General features: G+C 39.5%; 1 protein-coding gene across 1 annotated transcript in view; it reads left to right on the plus strand.

Annotated features, from left to right (window-relative positions):
- Positions 1-21,733, plus strand: part of LOC139720018 (prominin-1-A-like) — a 322,225-nt gene that overhangs the window by 160,558 nt on the left and 139,934 nt on the right. The window contains exons 6-7 of the mRNA XM_071631397.1: positions 8,699-8,762; positions 19,629-19,718. Of these exons, the coding sequence (XP_071487498.1) occupies positions 8,699-8,762; positions 19,629-19,718 (154 nt within the window). The remainder of the gene's footprint in view (positions 1-8,698; positions 8,763-19,628; positions 19,719-21,733) is intronic.

Consider the following 21,733-nt stretch of genomic DNA (forward strand, 5'->3'; position numbering starts at 1 on the left):
TTGTCTTAGTTTGTGTTTCAGGTTAAAGTACCTCATATAACTAACACTGTGAGACTTACTCGCCCCAAAGTGCTCTCATGTCTTAGTAATCATGCAATAAACTGCGACCAGCAGCCCCATGCGCATAGCGACCAGCAGTCCCATACGCATAGCGTAATCGGGCTTCGCATTGTAGCATTCAGGATCATGACAGATTTAGTATCGCAGGATAAATGTCAAATTAAAATCCCAAAAATTCTTCAATCTGAAGACTTACCAATTAAGGTGAAGTATTGAAAACAGGCTTCGGGCAACGTTTGGTTCTGCCTATAGTCCCTTTCTGTTCGAATTGATGACTGAATGTGACTCGGTCGAGAGGACCTTGGGAGAGCTACATACACTGAATACTACAGCCAGTGCATGCGAACACATCACATGCGCACAAATTTCAAGTCCATCAACGGATAAGATGTTTGTGTGCGCATGCGCTGGCCGTAGTAGTCAGTGTATGTAGCTCTCCCAAGGTCCTCTCGACCGAGTCACATTCAGTCATCAATTTGAAAAGAAAGGGACTGTTGGCAGAACCAAACGTTGTTCGAAGCCTGTTTTCAATACTTCAAATTAATTGGTAAGTCTTCAAATCGAAGAAATTTTTGGATTTTAAGTTGACATTTACCCGCGATACTAATTCTGTCATGATCCTGAATGCTACAATGTGAAGCCCCATTACGCTATGCGTATGGGGCTGCTGGTCGCAGTATAGCTATGCGTACAATGGGCTGCACACTGCTGGTCGCAGTCAGTGGTTTCGTACAATATTTATCGACGCCGTACGGCGACGGCTCTGGTACAAAACCATTATTGCATGATTACTAAGACATGAGAGCACTTTGGGGCGAGTAATTCTCACAGACAACGTACTTTAACGTGAAACACAAACCAAGACAAGGAAATTCAGGGAAACTTTTGAGGTACCAAAACTTTTTATTATCTTTAAATTCTATATTAAATTGTCGAAAAGATATAGGGTGGACTGGACATGTGCGGCAAGGTCCTTCCCTCAGGCGATGGAGAGCGATGCCTTCAGCTGGTCCTCGTCAGTAGATGGGGTCCACTGCCAGCTGGGGATGGCCTTACACACTGGAAGGGGGCGTCTATGTAGGGGAATATGGCAGTCGGCTGTATGAGAGCAGCGGCTACAATACGTCTCAACTGGCCGAAGTCATATAATGCTCTCCTACTATTTACTAACAAGTCAGCAGTTTAACCTGATTAAAGTGTTCACCTTAGTGAAGGTTAATTGCTTCAAATGTGCTTATCATTATTACTCATAACATTCCATAATTTTACACTAATATGCCATAATTTTCATTATCCTATTAATGCAAATGTACATCATAACTGTGTGGGATGAGGGGAACTGAATACGATTGTATCATTTAAACGGTCTTCACTATACAGCATTTCAAACAGCTAACACAGTACAAAATAGTTTCCTTAAATTTACTTGGAAGTATAATAATCTCATCTCCTCTCCCAAGTCTCAAATACTGGGAGGAAAAGTGATTTGTTTCAAACAATGTACAACATAAAAAGAGAGATGGTCAGCCTGCTACCAAAAAGAGAGGAGGGCAGGAAAAGAGGAGATTCAACCTTGGACAGGTCGGAGTGCGATAGCGACAGTAGGAGGATAGAGAGAGAGAGAGAGAGAGAGAGGGGGCGCAGTGGCTGACCACCGACTACGGAATGTGCAACTTAAAGTAGAAATTCAAAGAGCACGAACCACACAAATTTGATAAGAAAATATTGAATTTGAACATCTGTCCTAGGTGTACACAAAATATCGAGAGAAAAGAACAATCCCAACTATTTTTTATTGATTATTGAAATCGGGCGAAAAAGTGAACCCGAAATGCCCCGATGAACGGTCTGCCGATACCCCTTCCAGATGACGTCACGCACTGGATTCGTACTCTGAAAGTACACGTTCGCTCCATAGACTGCTACCTTGAATTGTTTTCAGTGTTGTGTTTAGGAGCCTAGCAAGTCCAATTATTTAGTTTATTAGCAGTTTTCTTGCATGTCTCCTTGTAGTTCAGAGTTTTTCCTTACATTTCATCCTCATAAAGTATGAAATTTGTGAATGCTAGCGGCGCATAAAAGAGATTTCTTTCAGACGTTTTTGTCCGCATTTTGGTTCCGTGCCTTCAAAAAGTAGATCCGGTCACAGCAAGCTGGATGGTACGTCTCGCTCTCAGCTGGTCTCAGCCGTTCATGCACTGTGCTGGTGTGTGGTTCGCACGGCGTTGTGTGTGTTTGCGTGTGTGTGAATATATTAGTGTTCGTGCTGTGATTTGTTCCTCGGTCTAGTGAGAGCTGTGCGTAAACACGTGTGTGTGTGGGAACATGTACTATTGTACGTACTTCGAACATGTGCGCCAGCTCCATGCCCCCTCGACGTTCGACGCAAGACTCCCTGATCACTCGCTCTCTATGCATGTTTTTGTTTGTAATAATAATGGATGAACATAAACTCAATACTGTACGAGTAATGTTCGCCACACGTAATCTGTGTATTTCGTATACTGTTCTACGAAGTGAATTGCTACTGACAGGGTGGAAGAATGAGCCATGAGGAAGTACAAATGATCTCTTCTTTTTCCACATTTTTTTTTGTCTAAACCGCCGCCATCATTCATCGTACATACCGATTGTCGAGACTCTAAATCGTACGGAGCCGAATATTATACTGTTTTTCTTTTCTTTTTTTACGTCAAGGCGGACATCAGACATTTACTTTACCATCAAACGCAACTGAATGTTACTGTTATTCATTTCAAAATGTTATAGCAAATATCCGACATTTATTTTAGCATCTTATGGAGCAGAATGTTGCTGCTATTCACTTCCAAACGTAAAAGCAATCATCTGAAATTTATTTTGGCACCTTCTGGAGCCGAATGCTATTCCTATTTACTTTCGAAAGTTAAAGCAAACATCCGACATTTATTTAATCATCGTATGGAGTTGAAAATTATTGTTATTCATTTTCAAACGTCAAAGGGATCATTCGACATTTATTTAGCATCTTCCGGAGCTGAATTTCATTGCTAATTTAATTTCGAATGTAAAAGAAAAATTCCGGCATTTATTTTATCATCGTACGGAGTTGAATACTATTGTTATTCATTTCCAAACGTCAAAGCAAACATCAAACATTAATAACTATTTTACCATCGAACGCAGCTAAATATGTTATTCATTTCGATATCTTAAAGCAAACATCCGACAGTTATTTCAGCATGGTATGGAGCGGAATATTACTGCTATTCACTTCCGAACGTAAAAGCAATAATCTGACATTTATTTTAGCATCTTCCGGAGCCGAATGTTAATGCTATTTACTTTCGAAAGTAAAGACAAACATCCTACATTTATCTAATCATCGTACGGAGTTGAATATTATTGTTATTCATTTCCGAACGTTACAAGGGATCATTCGACATTTACTTTAGCATCTTCCTGAGCGGAATGTTATCCTTATTCATTTCCGAACGCAAAATCAAATATCTGACATTAATTTTAGCACCGTACGGGGCTGAATCTTACCGTTATTCATTTCCAATTATTTTAGCATCTTACGGAGCCGATTGTTACCGCTGTTCATTTCCAACAGTAAAGGCAAACATCCGACTTTTTTGGTGGCCCAATTGGGCCACCAAAATCTTCATTTCTGAAATATCGTCGGCTCGACGTGCGTTTTTTGGTGGCCCCGGGCCATCGGGCCACAGTTAGTGTCGAGCCCTGCCTATGAATATAGATGATTGCACGTGTAAAAATGAAATATACGATTCGTCCCTTCCCCCCCCAAAAAAAAAAAACAAACAAACAAACAAACAAACAAACAAACATGCAAGAATGTTTGTGCCTAGCTGCGTTTATCCGGACATGAATCTAAAAAAGGAATTACAAAACTTCTTTATTATTATCATTATTATTATTAACGAACCATCAGAAAATCAAAGCTAATCTTACGTTCAGATTAACATCTTTTTTTTTTTCTTTTTCCATTGTCGAATTAGCAAACCTTCAGAGTATAGACTCTCGAGCTAGCTTGTTTCATTTTCGGATAAACGAACTTTCACAGTAACGTGCAAATATTATTTTTTTTTAGTCGGGCATTAGGAAATGTTCAGAAAACGTGTATAGACAGGTGGTAAAAAAAAAAGGAGAAAAAATAGGTTTGAATTTTAGTTTGGCATCGCGTATCTCTTTGCGTGGTGCTCGTTATTCCGAAAAAGAATAAGATACACTATCCCGATGGGTAGTTATTTCGAAACACGCATATTGCATGTGCGTATGTTTGTTAATCTGACAAATTTAATTATGGTTTGTTTAACTTGATTTGTGGTTCGAAAAGTTCGTTTATCTGAAATTGAATTACGCGGCAAGAAATTACTTATTTCGTTTTCGGATAAACGAACATTCAAGAATATGGAACATTTTTTGAGAGAACAGGACTTCGAAATCACGAAACTAAATTTTCATCTTTTTCTCTTTTCAATTTACGAACCCTTTTTTTTTTCAGTTTTTGGATAATTGAACCCTCGGGAGTGACGATCTTTTACAGTAACGACCAGTAACTTTTTTTTCCCTCTCTCTCATAAGTTTATGTCGTAGTTTGACATCTTTAATTTTTTGTTTGTCCGGTATTCATTATTCCTAGAATAATGAAAAAAGAAGAAGACATGAGATACATTTGTACGTATTCTATGATAATTCGTTATTCCAAATCTGAAACACGCAAACTCCCTGTGCCAATGTTTTTCTTCCTAAAATATAAGAGGGTTTGTTAATCCAAACATTTATAGCATTATTCTGAAGTTTGGTTAATGTGAAAATGGGGAAAAGGCTTGTTAATCTGAAAACGAATTGAATTTGTTCCCAGATTAAATTTCTTATTTCTTAAGTTTTAGATTAGCGAACCTTTGGAATAAACAACTTTTAGAGTAACAATCAGCAACATGTTTTCTCTTTTTTTTTCATAACTCAGAATACAAATAATGTACAAAATGGAGCAGTATTTTAAAGCAGGAAAATAAGGCATTTCAAGTTTAACACTGTTTATTTTATTTTTCTATATCGGTAAGTACAAATAATTCTTACAAGAAATAGAAAAGGAAATAGAGAGAAAGAGACAGAGAGAGAGATAGCCCTATTTTAGGCAAATTAAATGAGAGAAATAAAGAATCATCACGTTTATAAACCTGGCTGGGTCTTCGACTTGTCAAACATTTCCCCTGTTCATTCCTCCAGGCCCCAGACTGTTCATGACCGCCAAGAATGCGCCAGTACGCGCGGTTTCTTTTTTGTCAAATGGTCTCTCTCCTCTACTCCCCCCCCCCCCCCCCCCCCCATCCCCAAGTCGGGCACCTTGCCATCTTGGAATTGTTATTGTTTCTTGGTAAACTTGGTGTTCACTTTTGACCGCGCGTTATTGATTTGTGTTATTTTTATCTTGACTCATGCACTGTGCTTGGTATCCACATGGAGCACGCACAACCAGTGACTATACCCGACTCACCTGTAGGTACGTAGCTAACGGCGAGCAGAAAATGGCACAGTTTTTCTGCTACCGCTATTTTTAACTTCCAAAATAGGCTAATACATCGTATTGGAATAAAAACGAACTTTGTTCGATATCGATGAGCGTTGATGTGGCATCGCAATGCAATACCCGGGCTTCTTCAAGTAAGTCAGTATTCGACAGTTGTTGAAATCGTGACATCACTAAACAGTTGTTAGTTTTGGGCTTGCGTGTTTATGATTTCATGGGCTTGTTGAAGGGAAGTGGAGAAATAAGGTGGCATCAAAATTATTTGTCTGCCCGATTCGGGCAAGCATTTTTCTCCTTGTTCAGAACACTTGTACGACTTTGATTTTCACTTGCCCGAGCAATCGGGAAGTGCTTATGTCCGCCCTGCTATTAGACCTTACCATAGTCACAGCATTCAAAGCTAGCCTAGTATTGCACCTCCTTGGTCTGACCGGTTTGAGGTCAGCAACTGTAGGCAGGCGCAATGGCGTGATAGCTATCTTAGCAGATGTCATTTACGGAAGTTTTACGAGCGAGTGCACGCTGGTGAAGCAGTGATTTAATTACTTGCGAAAACACCGAACCTTGTCGATGTCGAAGATTCCACCACTCCTTCTCTTCCCACCTCCCTGGTTAGACCCTATCGGGCGCAAACGTAAACAAACACATGTGGTTATGCAAAGCATGGCAAGTACGAGTAGTTCACGTCTAAATTCCTACGCCAATGAAAGTACAGTACATGTACTTTCATGGCTTGGCTTATCACGTGACAGGCCAGGCACGCAGGCAGCTAGTGAGGATGGTGGTGCGGCGAGCGGCTACCAATGCGGATCGGAGCAGTAGAGCCACTTCGCCGCGGATTAATACAAGTACATACATGTATTGCATGCGAGCGATCGCGAGCTACGAGACTGGGCTGCACAAGTTATCTCGATCCTCGTTTGAAAATCTCTCCTATTTTGATATTTCGCCATTTTTCGTAAGTCTGCTTGTTATTGTCAACATCACCATGTCTTACATTATCAATCTGTCACGGACATCCTCATGATTTCCAATTAAACGCTTTATATGACCAGTGAAACTTGAACGCGGTAACATTACAAACGTAAGAAAAATAATATTACCTAAGTAGCATGAATTCCTGAATTTTGACGAAAATATCTGTAAGAATTTTTAAAAAATCGAGAGAGAGATGTTTCTTCATTACTATTAAACCATGAAAAGTTATATTTCATTCAATTCGACTTTTACATAAGGAAATAAAATGCAAAGGAATCAGGTTGTACCTCCGTTAACATTGTACACACATTCACCGCGCAGAGTCCGCAAATCCAGTGCGTGACGTCAGGCAAAACGGGCATCTTTCCTGACGAATTGGCCCTTATCAGGCTCCAGAAAACCGCAGTGTTTCGTGAGCGTTTACTTCTTTCTAGCAACGCGAAAGCGAGGTAACAAAATTCCATTGCCTTCTATGTCTTCTGAGCTTTCTAATGATGCCTAAATTGCAGAATTTAATGATCTCTTTGAATGTCTACTTTAAAGGCATAATGCACTTTAAGGGCAACGCTAAATCATGCATACTGTATACCACATTATGTACATCTATTTAGTCACATTTGCAATCTGTACAAGAACCTATGTGGCGTATCCTACGACAATCCGACTGCTGTCTCCAGCCTTTGTACTAAAATGAGATGAATGAACTCTCAATACTTGACCTAGTGAGATCCTGACATGACGTACTGGAAAATAATAGTTCTCGTGCCATCAGGCTTGATAGTAAGTTATAGTGACAATCAGATAGAAACTGTTCATATCAATCAACTGAAAAGTTATGATGATGCTTACTCTATTCATATACAATTACACTTATCACAAGGTCTGTTGGAAATACACAGATGCAAACAATAATCCTACCAACAAACAGGACGTCGAAAGTTGGCGTTATGTCCATACGGTACACAACCAGTTTATGGTAAACTTCCATCTCTTGAAGTATAACCCTAACTTTACTCCAACAATATTACCTTCAACAAGTATAATACCAACTATTTACAATAATCTCAAAGGAATGAGATAACCAAGAGAGGAAAAGGAAAAGGAAAGGCAAAAGTGAAAGGAGAATTGTATAAAGGAGATGGAGAGTGAAGAGAGAAATGGAGAGATAGATACATAGTAAGACAGAAAGAAAACATATCGCAATAAAGCTTAGAACTTAAACTGCAACTTAGCACTTGCAATGAAATACAGTCATGCACATCTTTAAATGCAAAATACATGTAGTAGAAAATCGATTCAGCTTACCTATGTAGGGGAATATGGCAGTTAGCTGTACATGAGAGCAGCGGCTACAATACGTCTCAACTGGCCGATGTCATATAATGCTCTCACCATGAGAGCAAAAAACTTTTCCCCACATAGGCAAACTGCAGAGACCCATCAAGGCCAAAGGTCTGGTAAGACAAGGGGCTCATTATTGTCCACTCGTGACATTCTTGCCAAAGCAAGGGAGTGGGGCTATGGCCTGATGTCTGTAACACTCGCTTCTACTGTTCAGGGGACTGAAAGGGAAGCATGACCACTTGTGTGGTGTGCATATTATAAAAGGGGATTTCTGTGTTCCTAGCAGGTCCTAACACAGATAATAGGGCAGTCTGGATAAAAGAGGGCCGGAAAATCTAGGTCAGACTGTAGTCCAGTAGGTGGTACCATATGCCATGTATATGACCTAGAAAAGCTGTTAAGTACAAGTTTTTGTTGTTGTTGACTTGTAGCCACCTGTAGATGTTGTTAATCTCTGTGTAACTCTTCTGTCACTCATTTCTAGGCCTTGTTCTTAGATGTATTCACAGCATGCATATTGCATGTATGTCACAATGTAGATAAGCTTACAGAGGAAAAGAGAAGTTGTCCATTAACATTGTGTGCCTCATATATAGTGGATATTATTTAAATAATGACAAATTGTTAAAACGGGATGTTGACAGAATTTGATGTGTCTGAAATTCAAACATATTTGTTAATGAAGTGTATTCTATGCACCAGCTCTGCACATGTTTGAAAATTTTCAGATCAATATGTACACTGCAATATATTAACTAAAAATTGTGCTTTTGATTGCAGGAAATTGACTTCCTTCTTGATCAAGTGAACAAAGTCAAGCTCCTGGTCGTGGATAAACTAGACAGTAAGTGGAAAAAAAATGAAACAAACCATACTCATGAATTATTTGGCTACTCTTGAATTGCAGTCCGTGCAGATCTTTTCTGTCCCCACGATACATGTATTACATTTACAATTTGAGGACATGATGACATCCTCCACTGCCCATGGCTAGGTCTAAAAACTGCAAATCCATTCTTATTCTTTTTGATTTGTAGTAGAGGAGGAAAAGCCCAATGATTAGTGTCAAAATGAAGAACAGGTCTTTACAGGTCATTTCAGAATTAAATGAGCATTTTCATATTCTACTATAAATCTTTTGGAACAAAAGCCATGTATTCCACACAATGAGTCTTCAGTAGGCCTACATGGGAAGAAGTTGAGTGGAAGTAGCTAATAGGATATCACATACTGTGATTACTCAAACTTTCAACCAGTACCATTTTACTGCTGAATTTGTGGAACGTTTCAGGTTTTTGAGGGTTGGCAGTCTGTGCAAAATGTCATATGCCTGCTGTTTTATATGTGAGGAAGACATGATGGTAGGCTGTTTAAAAAAAAAAAAAATCAACAAACAAACAAACAAACAAAAGCAGACTGAATACAGACTGTAGAATACATGTTCTGTTTTGTCACTGGAAGTGAAAATTAGCCCTTGGTTCCTGAAACCAATTTGCCATTGTGTCTTGTGAATGATGGGTGCTTTCAGTGTGGATGGTTTGTAGCCAGTATGCTCTCCTTACCTGTGACTCATGATGTGTATCCAAAGGAGTGAATTTGACCTAAATGTGATTATTAGAGGAGATGAAATTTGTTCCTGTGACAATTGCTCCCATTAAAAATCTGCCAGCTAAGCCAAACATAAATTCTACCCACAAACATATAACCCTAACCCTACTCCCAATCCTTACATCAAACTAAACCTAAAACCCTATCACAACCATAACCCAACCCTAAAGTCCTTAGAGAAAATAAGACCAGAGCAATTGTCACAGGAGCAAATGTTGTGTCACTGATTATTAGATATGAAAATCAACACAGCGGAGAGAAAGGGATTGTCCTCATCTTTCACTTTCAGCAGCTTTTTAACTACTATAAAGAACTGTCAGTGGCATAGTGGTACAGTATCATCATTTTTTATTTATTTTTTTGGTTTGGTTTGGTCTTGTCAGAACATGAATGCATGTATTACTTGTGTACATAAAACAAGCAATTCTCTGTATTACCATGCTCCTATATTTTATTATTATCACATATGGTTTGTTAGGTAAAAATTTGCAAAATCGTATCCCGAAGGCTAAAATACATTGCAATGACAACCAAATACATTAAACTGTTGTACATTACATCCACATTAAAAAATCACAATTAAACATAAGATATACTGCACAAGACAATTACCACACCTTACTACACAAAAAACAAACATATTTGTATATATAGACATACAAATCTATTCATATATCACAAATGTATCAAATTAAATAAATCTATTTCAGTCAATAATTCATTACCATGAATATTTATAGCTATGTACTACTAAAAAACAAACATAATTTCTTGAATCCAACAAACCATTTCAAATTTACACAGGCATAATCACGCATCAACACTTGCATTTGCACACTTGCTCTAACTCTTGTCAAGACACTTGCACGCATACACACAAACATACTCACATACACCCACGGGCACGCGCAACTGCAGGCAAGATCCAGCACATGGAGAGATCCAGAGACACATACCCACATACACTCACACACACTCACAAGCACATACCTACATATACCTATAATACTAAAATTATTCATGTACATGTACATAACTTTCATACAGACTACAAACTCATAATGATCTTTAATTAACCCATTAATACTATACAGTAATCGCCGTATTCAATCAATATTGTGTTCCTGAATAGGATAAAATACTGTTTCTTCATGTTTCGGTGCTGCATCTCAATGTATATAAAAAATACAAAATTATTCATTTATATATCACAACTTAAAGAAAGAAAATATATATATAATATTCCAAATTGCAATTATACATTTCTGTGTGCATTGCAACATGATTGAGATCTCAAAAGGGCACAAAACTGTCCGTGGTCAACCGGGTAATAGCAGCATATTATACAAACAGATTTTAGAGGTATCTCATCACCATAATGTCTCCTTTGATAACAGTAGAAAAAAAGAGAGAGAGAAAAAAGTAATCATACAACCATTACACAGATACATCACAAAAAGAAAGATATGAATGGGGAGAAGGTTCAGGTGCGAGCCTCCCAACTCTGCCCCCCTCCACAAACCAAACCTGCCATGATCGCCACCGCCGACCCGCAAACCAACAGATATGTCGGAAAAAAGGAACCTGTGGTTCCTCTCTCCGACCCACCGGCCAATCCACAGATCAGCAGCCGCGACCCCAACAAATTCAATTCGTAGAGGGAGACAAACCGCAGAAACCCGCACCTGAAAGATCCTTTTGTATGTCACGACTTAAAGATATATTCTAAATTACACTTATATAATCGTGTGTGCAATTACAACGTGATTGATATTGCGAAAAAAAAAAAAGTTAACGCTGACCATGGTCAAACGGTATGGGAGCGTACTATGCAGATTGGTTTCGGGGGGTCTCGACACAATATCACATCTAGGACATAATATAAAACACAGAATCATGTTCCCATATTGATCATCTATTGAAAAAAAAAAGGGGGGGAATCATATACCCGTTTATATGAATACAACAGAGCTTCCCGACCTCGTTAATTCATTGTTTATTGTTCAATAATCTTGTCATGAACGGGATTGGGCTATTTCTACAACGTTCTGTTCGGCATCTCAGCTCTGTGAATTCATGGTTGTTTCACAAATTGCGTCCATGATAACTCATTCTCCTGGCTGGGATTAAGTCATGAAGGCGAGAGTCTGTCTTTGCGATGCTCTGAGCAAATTTCACACATAGGGAGATGCGACGGTCACTTAACTTCACCAGGTTACATCTCACTAGGGCGTCATCATAACACTCATACTGTGACCCAAGCATAACGCGGCACGCGCGTTTCTGCACTCTCTCGATGTCATTTACTTGGGAAACTGATAGGCCTGAGCACCACACCACCGCGCAATACTCCACGACAGGGCGAACGAAGGTACAATAGATGACAATCAGGTTAGCAAGGCACATACAAAAACCCTTCAGGACTCGCAGAAAGTGCAGTCTCGTATTGGCTTTCTTCAGCGTGTCATTCACGTGACTAGACCATCTCAGATCCTGTTGCACTGTTACACCAAGAAGTTTGATCTCATTCACTTGGGCTACAACTGAATCTCGGATCACGATATCTGATGGTTGCGGCACTTGGCGAGCAAAGCAAATTTGCATTGACGAGCATTTTTTGCGGGTTAAGTTTCATGAAGTTTTGCTCTGACCAGATGTGCAAACGTGTCACAGCTTCCTGTATGGTGGATACTGCACCGAGGTTTCTGCATTCCAGAAGGGTGAGGTCGTCCACGTATTTCAAGCAAGGGATCACTTCATTGCTGCATGCATCATTAATCATCGCCAGAAAGATGATGGGGCCAAGCCAGGTGCCCTGCGGGGCTCCTGAGCGGAGCTCCTGCCAATCTGAATATGTATTCTGATATTTCACACACCGAGCACGATTCGACAAGAAATCACGAATCCAGTCAACCACACACTCACAGTAAGCAGTAGCTTTTGTAATGCGAGATTGTGATTTATGCGATCGAAGGCCTTGCTATAATCGGTAGAGATTACAGAAGAGATTGACCTCTGTTTGTCAGCATTCATGTTAATCGCGTGAAGCAGGCTGACCAAGTAGTGGGATGTGGAGACTTTTTTCTGGTTTCCAAATTGCGATTTATCTATTAGTGGTTGCGTATCGCGAAGCGTTAATCCTGCAATGAACTTCTCCGCTACTTTCGCAAAGTGATCAGTAAGAGACACTGGTCTGAGATTGTTGATAGATGGCGGTGTGGTCTTGGGGATGGGCACTACACATGCACGCTTCCATCGTTCTGGGACTTTCGCTTGTTGAAAGGAGGTCCTGAATATGTGTGCGAGAGGCGAACTTAGCTCCAGTGCGAATTCCCTCACCAAACGGGCAGGAATGCCATCAGGTCCTGGGGCTGTACGGGGTTTGATGCGCTTGAGCTCTCGGTAGACTTCCCATGGTTGTACAAGGGGGCAGGGCTCTCAAGAGGGAAGATATGCCAGGAGGTGAAGTGCATCAAGCGGCGGGATGTCGGAAGCGACATTGACGAACTGTGTGTTAATCATGTTTGCAGTTGACTTATAATCTGTTGGTTCAATGTTCTCAATTCGGATCAAGGGGGACTTCCTTGGCCCAGACGTAAGTTTTCCGATGTGTTGAAACCAGGCTGATGGATTAGAATGTTTGAGCTGTTGTACCCTTTTCGAGTAATAATTGGCTTTGGCAGATATGATTTCTTGCTGGATTTTGTTCCGAAGGGCGCGCCATTTTTTGTCCTCTTTTTTCTCAAATGTTTTTTGTCTCTTCATTATCATTGATTTAATGGCTGGTGTCATCCATGGTCTATCATTTATGTGCAGCTTTACAACTCGCGTTCTAAAGTATGTGTCGATCATCGGAACCAGTTCTGCGTAAAAAAGTTCACACTTTTCGTTGGCATCACTTATGGAGAAAAGTTCAGACCAGTCATGACTCGCCAGTCTGGCTCCAAACTCCCGGATATCACTGTCTCTCATTGGGCGGGAGATCTTCGTTCGCGTGACATTTGGAGTGGGGCGTGGTCGATGATTTGGTGACCATGTAATCACGCTATGGTCACTGGCTCCTAGGGGCGAACACGAGATGGGGGCCTCATAATGCTCTTGAAAGTTAGTGACGATTTGGTCCAAGGTACGGCTGCCTCTGGTTGGTACATGTACAATCTGTTTGAAGTCATTGTCCAACAGAAGTGATGATATATCTAGGTCATTTAAATCACCCAGAATCGTAAAGCCGACATTTTGGTGCTTGGTTCTTATTGAATCCATTGTGGAGTGAAGGTGCTCAATGAGTATATCTGCCTTGTCGCTCCTTGGTGGGTGATATATCGCGGCCACAACCATGAACGAAATCGATCGTGGCGCTCTTGTCGGATGGAGTTTAACCCATATGATCTCTAGCTCAGGCGGAAGGGTGACATCCAGAGGTTTAGGGCGTAGTAGATCTCTAGCATACACGGCAACCCCACCTCCTCTTGATTTCTGACGTGATTTGTAGAAAACATCAAAGTCAGCGATAGACATCGTCTGGATCAGTTGATTGTGAATAAACCATGTTTCAGTCACAATGGCGACTTCAACGTTTTGATCGAGAGCGACAGCATGGAACTCGTCAAATTTGTTGTTCAAAGATCTGGCGTTGGTAAGAAGAAAAGATGGCAGTGCGTACGCCATTCTGTTGATTTGAGTAGGACTTTGAATTAGGATGCTCACGTTGACGTTCCCTTGACCCGATTTTTGGCGTTTGTCGTGAGGATTGCTAAATATCGTGACATGACTAGGGATCTTTCGGATTTTGTGTGAACCTGCCCGACATCCACGAGTTCTCCAGACACCGCATCCCTTGGCAACGCGTATTGTGTCCAGGGGTAACTGCGAGGCTCCGGTGTTACGTAATCGGTGGAGTTCTTTGACAGAATATGTGATGCGAGACGCACTCATTGTTAGGGTAATTGAAGGTCTGGGGCACTGAACTAGACATCTGGGAAGGGTAAACGACCTTTTGCTCGCCAAAAAGAAATAGATGTGAATGAAGTAAATGAAAACCTGCACAAAGTTCAAACATGGTGTAATGCCAATAAAATTACAATCAATTTAAAGAAAACAAATTATATGGTAATTTGAAGAAAACGCCAGTTAGTTGCGATGAGGGGTGCAATAAAACTATCTGACACGGACATTGATGAAGTGAGTGTTGCATCCTTTATTGGAACTCAGATTGATTGTCATCTCACTTGGAAACCTCACATTCAATCGGTAAATAAATGTGTTCGAAGGAAAGTAGGTGTATTGTATAAATTAAGACAGTATGTTCCGCAGCACATTCTTGTGCTTTTGTATAAATCTTTTATACAACCACACATATTATATGGTATTGAGGTATGGGGGAGTACTTATAAATCTCACTTAAATTGTATACATATTTCTCCAAAAATGGCTCTAGAGCTATAACATTTTCGACATTACGAACACATTCAGAACCATTGTTCCAACGATTCAAACTTCTAGATGTTGTTAGGTTACATAAATTCTCAGTTTTAACATTTATGTACGATCTCTGCAATGGAACTATTCCGCACCCTCTGTATGACTATTGCCAAACTGTGCATCATACTTACAGGACAAGAACAAATGAAAAAAGAATGTTGTACTTACCAAAATTTAGAACCACACAGGGACAATTTTTGATTTCTTACTTAGGACCAAAACTTTGGAACACATTGCCACGAGAAATGCGTGAACAAAGCAAAAGATCTACATTTCGTAAATGCCTTGCAGATTTCCTTCTCTAATAGATATTATATACTGTATCAAGTATAATAATTTTTCTATGTTAGAAAATATATGATGTACATTGTATTTAAGTATTAACAGCCATTTCAACCAACCATGTAAAAATTTTTCGTTTGTGTTTAGCTTTTAGTATGAAGGTCAAGGTGACCAATCTCGACTAGCACGTGTGCTAACTTTTGGTTTCCTAGTTAACAACAACAACTTTGTAGAATTACGCTACATGTATCACATTTAAATCTCAAATGTTTTCATTTAATCATGTTATTGTAAAGGAGTAATAGATAAGTATTTTTTTCATATATGTATGTACATACAATTGTATAATGATTGAAAATGTACATGTTCAAATGTTGTTGCTAATAAAACTTCAAACTTCAAACTTCAAACTTCATATTGTATGCCATTCACTCTACCTTTCATTTACCTTTCAGAATTTATCACTTTAAATATCCACCATTCAAAACTACCATTCAAACTGATGTAGATAATTGGAACATTTATTTGCATACCACTGACCATTCACGAAATGCTTTTCAACATACCATTGGTTTACCCTTCAATATACCACTCCACATACCATTGGACTACCCTTTAATTAACATACCACTCCATACACCATGGACTTATCCTTTAGTGTGTCATATCTCACCACTTGTATACCACCTAATTGCCATTGGTCTACCCTTCATTTTACCACTAAAGCTTGCAGTTCGCTATCACCACAGGCTCAACATTCAACATTCACTATTGGCTAACCATTCATCAGCCAACATTGGCGTACTGACTGACTTACCGTTCATAATCCACCAATGGTTTACCATTCTACATCCAATAAAGGTATACTAATGGTATACTATCGGCTTACCACTCACCATCTACCATTAGCATCACATTCTTTGTATACAGGGGCATAGTTTATTGTTTTTAACATGGCTACTAATGATATTACACTCTTGTTATTAAAATATGAAAATACCACAGAAAGTTCATATTGAAACATAATTTCTAACACACTTTTTCCACACTCACATGCATATAATACAAGTTAATCAAGGATGGGGATGGAAATGGAGGGTCCCACTAAGAAGCAAATCTTTATATAATATTGGATGGCCTTGAGATTGATACAAGGAAATATTGGACGAGCTATGCACAAATATTGGACGAGTCGAAGACGAGTCCAATATTTTGCTTAGCGAGTCCAATATTTCCTTGTATTAATCGAAAATAGGACATTCAATATCATCATTATTATCCTACAGAGGATTTTAGCAAAGAATGTTTTCACTTTGGCCTACCCTTTCTGTCTCCGACTCCGAGTGCTGTTCCTACTGTGTAGTGATCCTGACATGGGGTATGGTACATGTACACTCTTCAGTGCAAGTTAATCCACTTCAGTCTCTGATAAAACAGTGATCTGTGTATCCAACTAAGGTAGCCGTCATGCTACTGTTAGACCGAGATCTAGCTAATTTAGACCAGAATTAGATGTATTTCTATCCGAGATCTGAGAAACAATTCACGTCACATCTACAGTAGATCGTGAAAGATCGAATAGGCTACCACTACCACAACTAGTCCTATACTGTGCTGTATATAACGTACTTGTACACACGTACGTACATGTACAGTAACTGTAATATGCATATCGCGCATGCAAATGCAAGCGCAGCGGCGGCGGCCGGCTACATTGATCGCGCGCGGGCTATCTAGCAGTAGCGCTGAGCATGCAGAGCTGCAGATCAATCGTTGCCTTGCGCCTACATGCACAAAAAATGCAACTTGTTTTCATCAAACCTAAATCTAACTTCCTGTTATGAAAGTGATATTTTGAAAAATTGTGTGAAAAACAATTTCAACTAATTGATATATGAAATTTGTTTGTATAAACACAGAATTTTAGAAGAAACGATATTCTAGTTAATTCGTGATTGACCAATCACAGACGTTTTTACTTCTTATTTCAGGTCATCTCGTATATATCTCTACCAATCACGGTGCAGTTTATAAAAACTTTGGGGAATCCCCCTCTTGCCGTCCAATATTTTAAATATTGGTCGCCTCGGCAAAAAAATATTGGTCGAGTTCAACAAACTTTTTAAGTGGGTTGGAGGTTATGAGGTGCGTCGACAAAATAACACTTGTATTTGGGCTCTAAAAATCCTCTGTATGGATAATAATGTATGATATGGGACCCTCAGAAAATATACAAGACTGCAAATAATGAATTAAGCTGCAAACTATATAAAACAAAATAAAACGAACGAAAGTCAGCTGACATGAAATCGAATTGGGGAAAAAAATAGAAGAAAAAAAAAAGATAAAAGAAAAACAAGGTCTGCTTGAGGCAGAAATCAATTTAAAACAGTAATAATTAAATTTAACTTTTCCAACATAGTTTTTTTTTCCTGCAAACTTTAAATAAGAAAGAAATAAACAATTTGATAAGAAAAGAAAAGATCTTAGTTTGATTGCAGACTGCCTTGTATTTATCCAAAGCAAACTTGACATTGTATGTTCATGGTTTTGATATCTTCTAACACCTTAGTATAGTAGGCTTCTACTATTTTAGTCTGATGTCAGTTAACTAGAGCTCCCAAACAATGTATGGAGTGCGTGTGTAGCATCCATTGGCACACATAGTGGTAATGTTGTGTGACTTGAACTCTTGACACAATCTTGATGAGATAGTGAATGATGAATTATGCTATCTACCCTGCTGAATCCACACTGAATTATCAGCATTGTTTCAAAGTTGTGGATAACCATACTTTAAACTAAACCACTGATTGTGACAATCAGCAGTTTTTTAAACAGTATTGAAGGAGAGTGAATATTTGATGATTCTAGGACAATGCACATGCACCAGAGGTACCAATGCAAAACAACAATAGAGATTGATCATGCAAATGGGTTATTATGTTATTTCATGTTCTGGCCCTAGCAACAACTGAAAAATTGTAATGTTCTGCCCAAACGGCTGGAAAAGATTTCACAAACACTTTGGAAATGAGCATTTTGAAAGTTATGTGTTGCTTGAAGGTTCATAATTATGGTGAAGTAAATGAGGTAGAAAGGTTTGCAGTAACACCATGTGTATTCAGTCCTAGCAGGGACTGTTGCTTGGCAGAAGAAGAACCTAGACAGAGGGGAGTTGAGGAAGGAAGTGACATAGGGAGAATGTAAGGAAGGCATATAGAGACAAGTGAGGGGCAGCAGTGAGCTGAAAGTTGAAGTTGCACTGGTCGACACAGAAGAAAAGGGGACAGAAAGAGTCATAAGGGAGAATAGAGTGAAAAATCAGGTAAAAGGTTTGGAAATCGTTGGGAAGAGAAAGAAGAATTAGAATTCACTGCTCTCTCCTACAGTATCTTCATGATTTTCCAACCTTCAACTTCTCCCATCTCTCCATTCTTTCTATTTCATCTTTCTCCTCCCAACAATTTCTGAACCTTTTACCTGATTTTTACCCAATTCTTCCTTACAACTCTTTCAGTCCCCTTTTCTCCCATGTCCACTAGTGCAAGTTCTACTTTCATCTCAATGCAGTCTCACTTGTCACTGTTTGCCTTCCTTACTCTCTAAAAAAAATCGAGTGAAAATTTTCACTCTAAAAAGAGTGAATACAAAAAAGAGTGAATTTCGAGTGAAATTGGAGTGAATTTTGAGTGAAAATGCTCATTTTCACTCATTTTGGAGTGACGTCAGGGATCACTCGAAGATTTTGGAGTGATCCCTGACGTCACTCCAAAATGAGTGAAAAGCTCATTTTCACTCATTTTGGAGTAACGTCAGGGATCACTCGAAGATTTTGGAGTGATCCCTGACGTCACTCCAAAATGAGTGAAAATGAGCATTTTCACTCAAAATTCACTCCAATTTCACTCGAAATTCACTCTTTTTTGTATTCACTCTTTTTAGAGTGAAAATTTTCACTCGATTTTTTTTAGAGAGTACAGTCTCCCTATATCGCTTCCCTCCTCAACTCTCCTTTGTCTCGGCTCTTCTTCTCCCAAGCAACAGTGTCTGCTTTACACATGGTGTTACTGCAAACCTTTCTCCATCATTCTGAAAGTTTAGGGCACTTCTATTTTTATCATATCTTCAAATTGATATGAGCTGTTGAAAGAAATTACAAAGAAGCTAGCACTGCTGAAATAGAAGATCGGGTATACATGACTTCATAATCATTTTCACTGATTTCTGGACAACTAACCTGTTTAACTTCAACCCTATTATGTCATGTCAACACAACGCACGGATGTTGAAAATGGTATTGAATACTTATTTGTCCTGTTTGATACTTCCCCACTAGATGTAAGCAGTTTGGTTGGTGTTCCTGTAAAACAAGGACTTGGGGTTGAGGTTGAACCAGCCATCTATGCGGTCCTGGAGCTTAATAGAGGTAAATCCATTGCCTTAGATTTAGTGTGGCATCAACTTAGTTACTGTTTGTGCCATACATTTAGCAAGTCTAATTTTTTGTGAATCTGGACTTGGTAACAATTTTGTGAGTGGTTAAATTGGCTATCATGGAGTTCAGCTATGAAAGAAGAAATGTACCAGAGGTGACTGAAAAATTTTGAGCCTAACTTGGAAAGGATTAATGAAGACCAAATTTGGTCCATTTGATCTTTCACATATATCCTAAACCTATTCACCAATTTTTTTTTTGGTGGTAGCATGACAGATTACACTGTACCTCCATAAGGAAGGTACTATGATGGACAATACTACTCTGATCAACTGAAGCACCTATGCAAAATGAAATAAAAAATCAAGAAAAGAGGCAAAGAGTAATCACAAAATGGGTCTTGTTTCACCAGGACAATGTTCCAGTGCATTCATTAGTGATAGTGATGGCTTCCAAGTTGTTCCATACCCACAATTTTTACCAGACCTAGCCCCATCGCACTTCCCTGAACCTCAAAAAGGATTTGGCTGGACAATGCTGCACCACCACTGAAGAGGTCATTGCTGCTATCAACTCCCACCCAGACAACCAACCAGAGACTACAGGGGCATTGAGGCACTTCCATTATCTCTGGAGGAAGTGTGTGCACTCGCAAGGGGACTGTGTCGAAAAATAGGGCAATATAGTATTTCTGCCTCTTACATCTTGAGGGGGCTCATAACTACGTGTATCAGTTGCCCCTCATATGTGTGCATGTAGCATTCACATTCACTGGTATCAGAGTTAATATTTTAGTGTGTTTTTGAATTCGCAAATAGCGTCGGATTTTTGTAAATTTACAAAAATATAAACCTAGCGAAATATATTGTGTACATAGTATATTGCAAGTAATTCACTGACTTTTCTCTTTTCAAGACATGCCCGACCAGCGCAGAACAATGTTTTATTATTTTGATTTTAAATAATGTGATCTACATTCAATACAACTGGCTACCTGTCTCCCAAAGTATGCTATTATCTTACCAGCTACACCCGAACCCGAGAGCATAATAACACACAGAAATCAAGACAAAAATCAGTCACTCACCCCAACCATTTCCCACACACCTTGAGTCACACACCCCAGTGTGTGTACGCCTCCACAGTGGTAACAGCATGCACGAATTGGATCAGTTCCATTGCTTAGAAGGGGTAAACTGTTCATTCCTCTTGAGCGCACCTTGCACACGTGCACATTGTACTGGAAGTAACGTACGCAGTCTAGTATTAAGCACGGACTTCGCTATTCAGCTCGAACATCACCACTTCAACAGTGGAAGCTGCCCAAGCCAAAACAGCGAGGGCCGGGTGTACAATACAAGTCAGCATACAGTACAGTGGATGGTGTACAGCATCGTATTGACTTTCAGTGCACGCATTGTGATGTGTATGTAGAGAAAAACTTTCTCGTGCATATTTATTTTGCGAGTCGTGGCTCTCGCAAAATTTGCAATATTAAAATGCATGCTAACATTCCTTGTTTTACAGTATCAGGTGCCCAGTTATGTGGTGAATACTCAATTACAGTTTCTAGCAATCTAGTGGTCACATTTATTACAGGGCTGCCAACTCTAAAGCGTGAGACTCACGCAAGTCAACCAATTTTAGCGAAATCTCACGCTAAACCCCCAAAATGGAATGTACATGACTACAAAAATAAATATATCTCTAAATTCTCTGATATTCTGAATATCGATATGCCCAAGCCCAAAATTTCGAGATTTCCCCGCGCGGGTGTAAAGCTTAACCAATAATAATCGTTTTCGGATCACACGCAAAGACGAGCTATTGGATTACGATTGGTTTCTACCTATACCACGTGAGCGTAGCTTGTACTTTTGGCAAATTACAGTACATGTATGGCTATGACGTGTGCTTTTACATCGCTTTACATACACTGACTGTGTACTTAGTACGTACGTACATGTACGTACGGCCGCACAGCAGGCCGCCAGTCGCTAGCCAGG

The sequence above is a fragment of the Diadema antillarum genome, unplaced genomic scaffold, assembly GCF_040938485.1.
Source record: "Diadema antillarum isolate AM-2024a unplaced genomic scaffold, OU_Dant_1.0 scf00000010, whole genome shotgun sequence".
In the NCBI taxonomy this organism is placed as follows: domain Eukaryota; kingdom Metazoa; phylum Echinodermata; class Echinoidea; order Diadematoida; family Diadematidae; genus Diadema; species Diadema antillarum.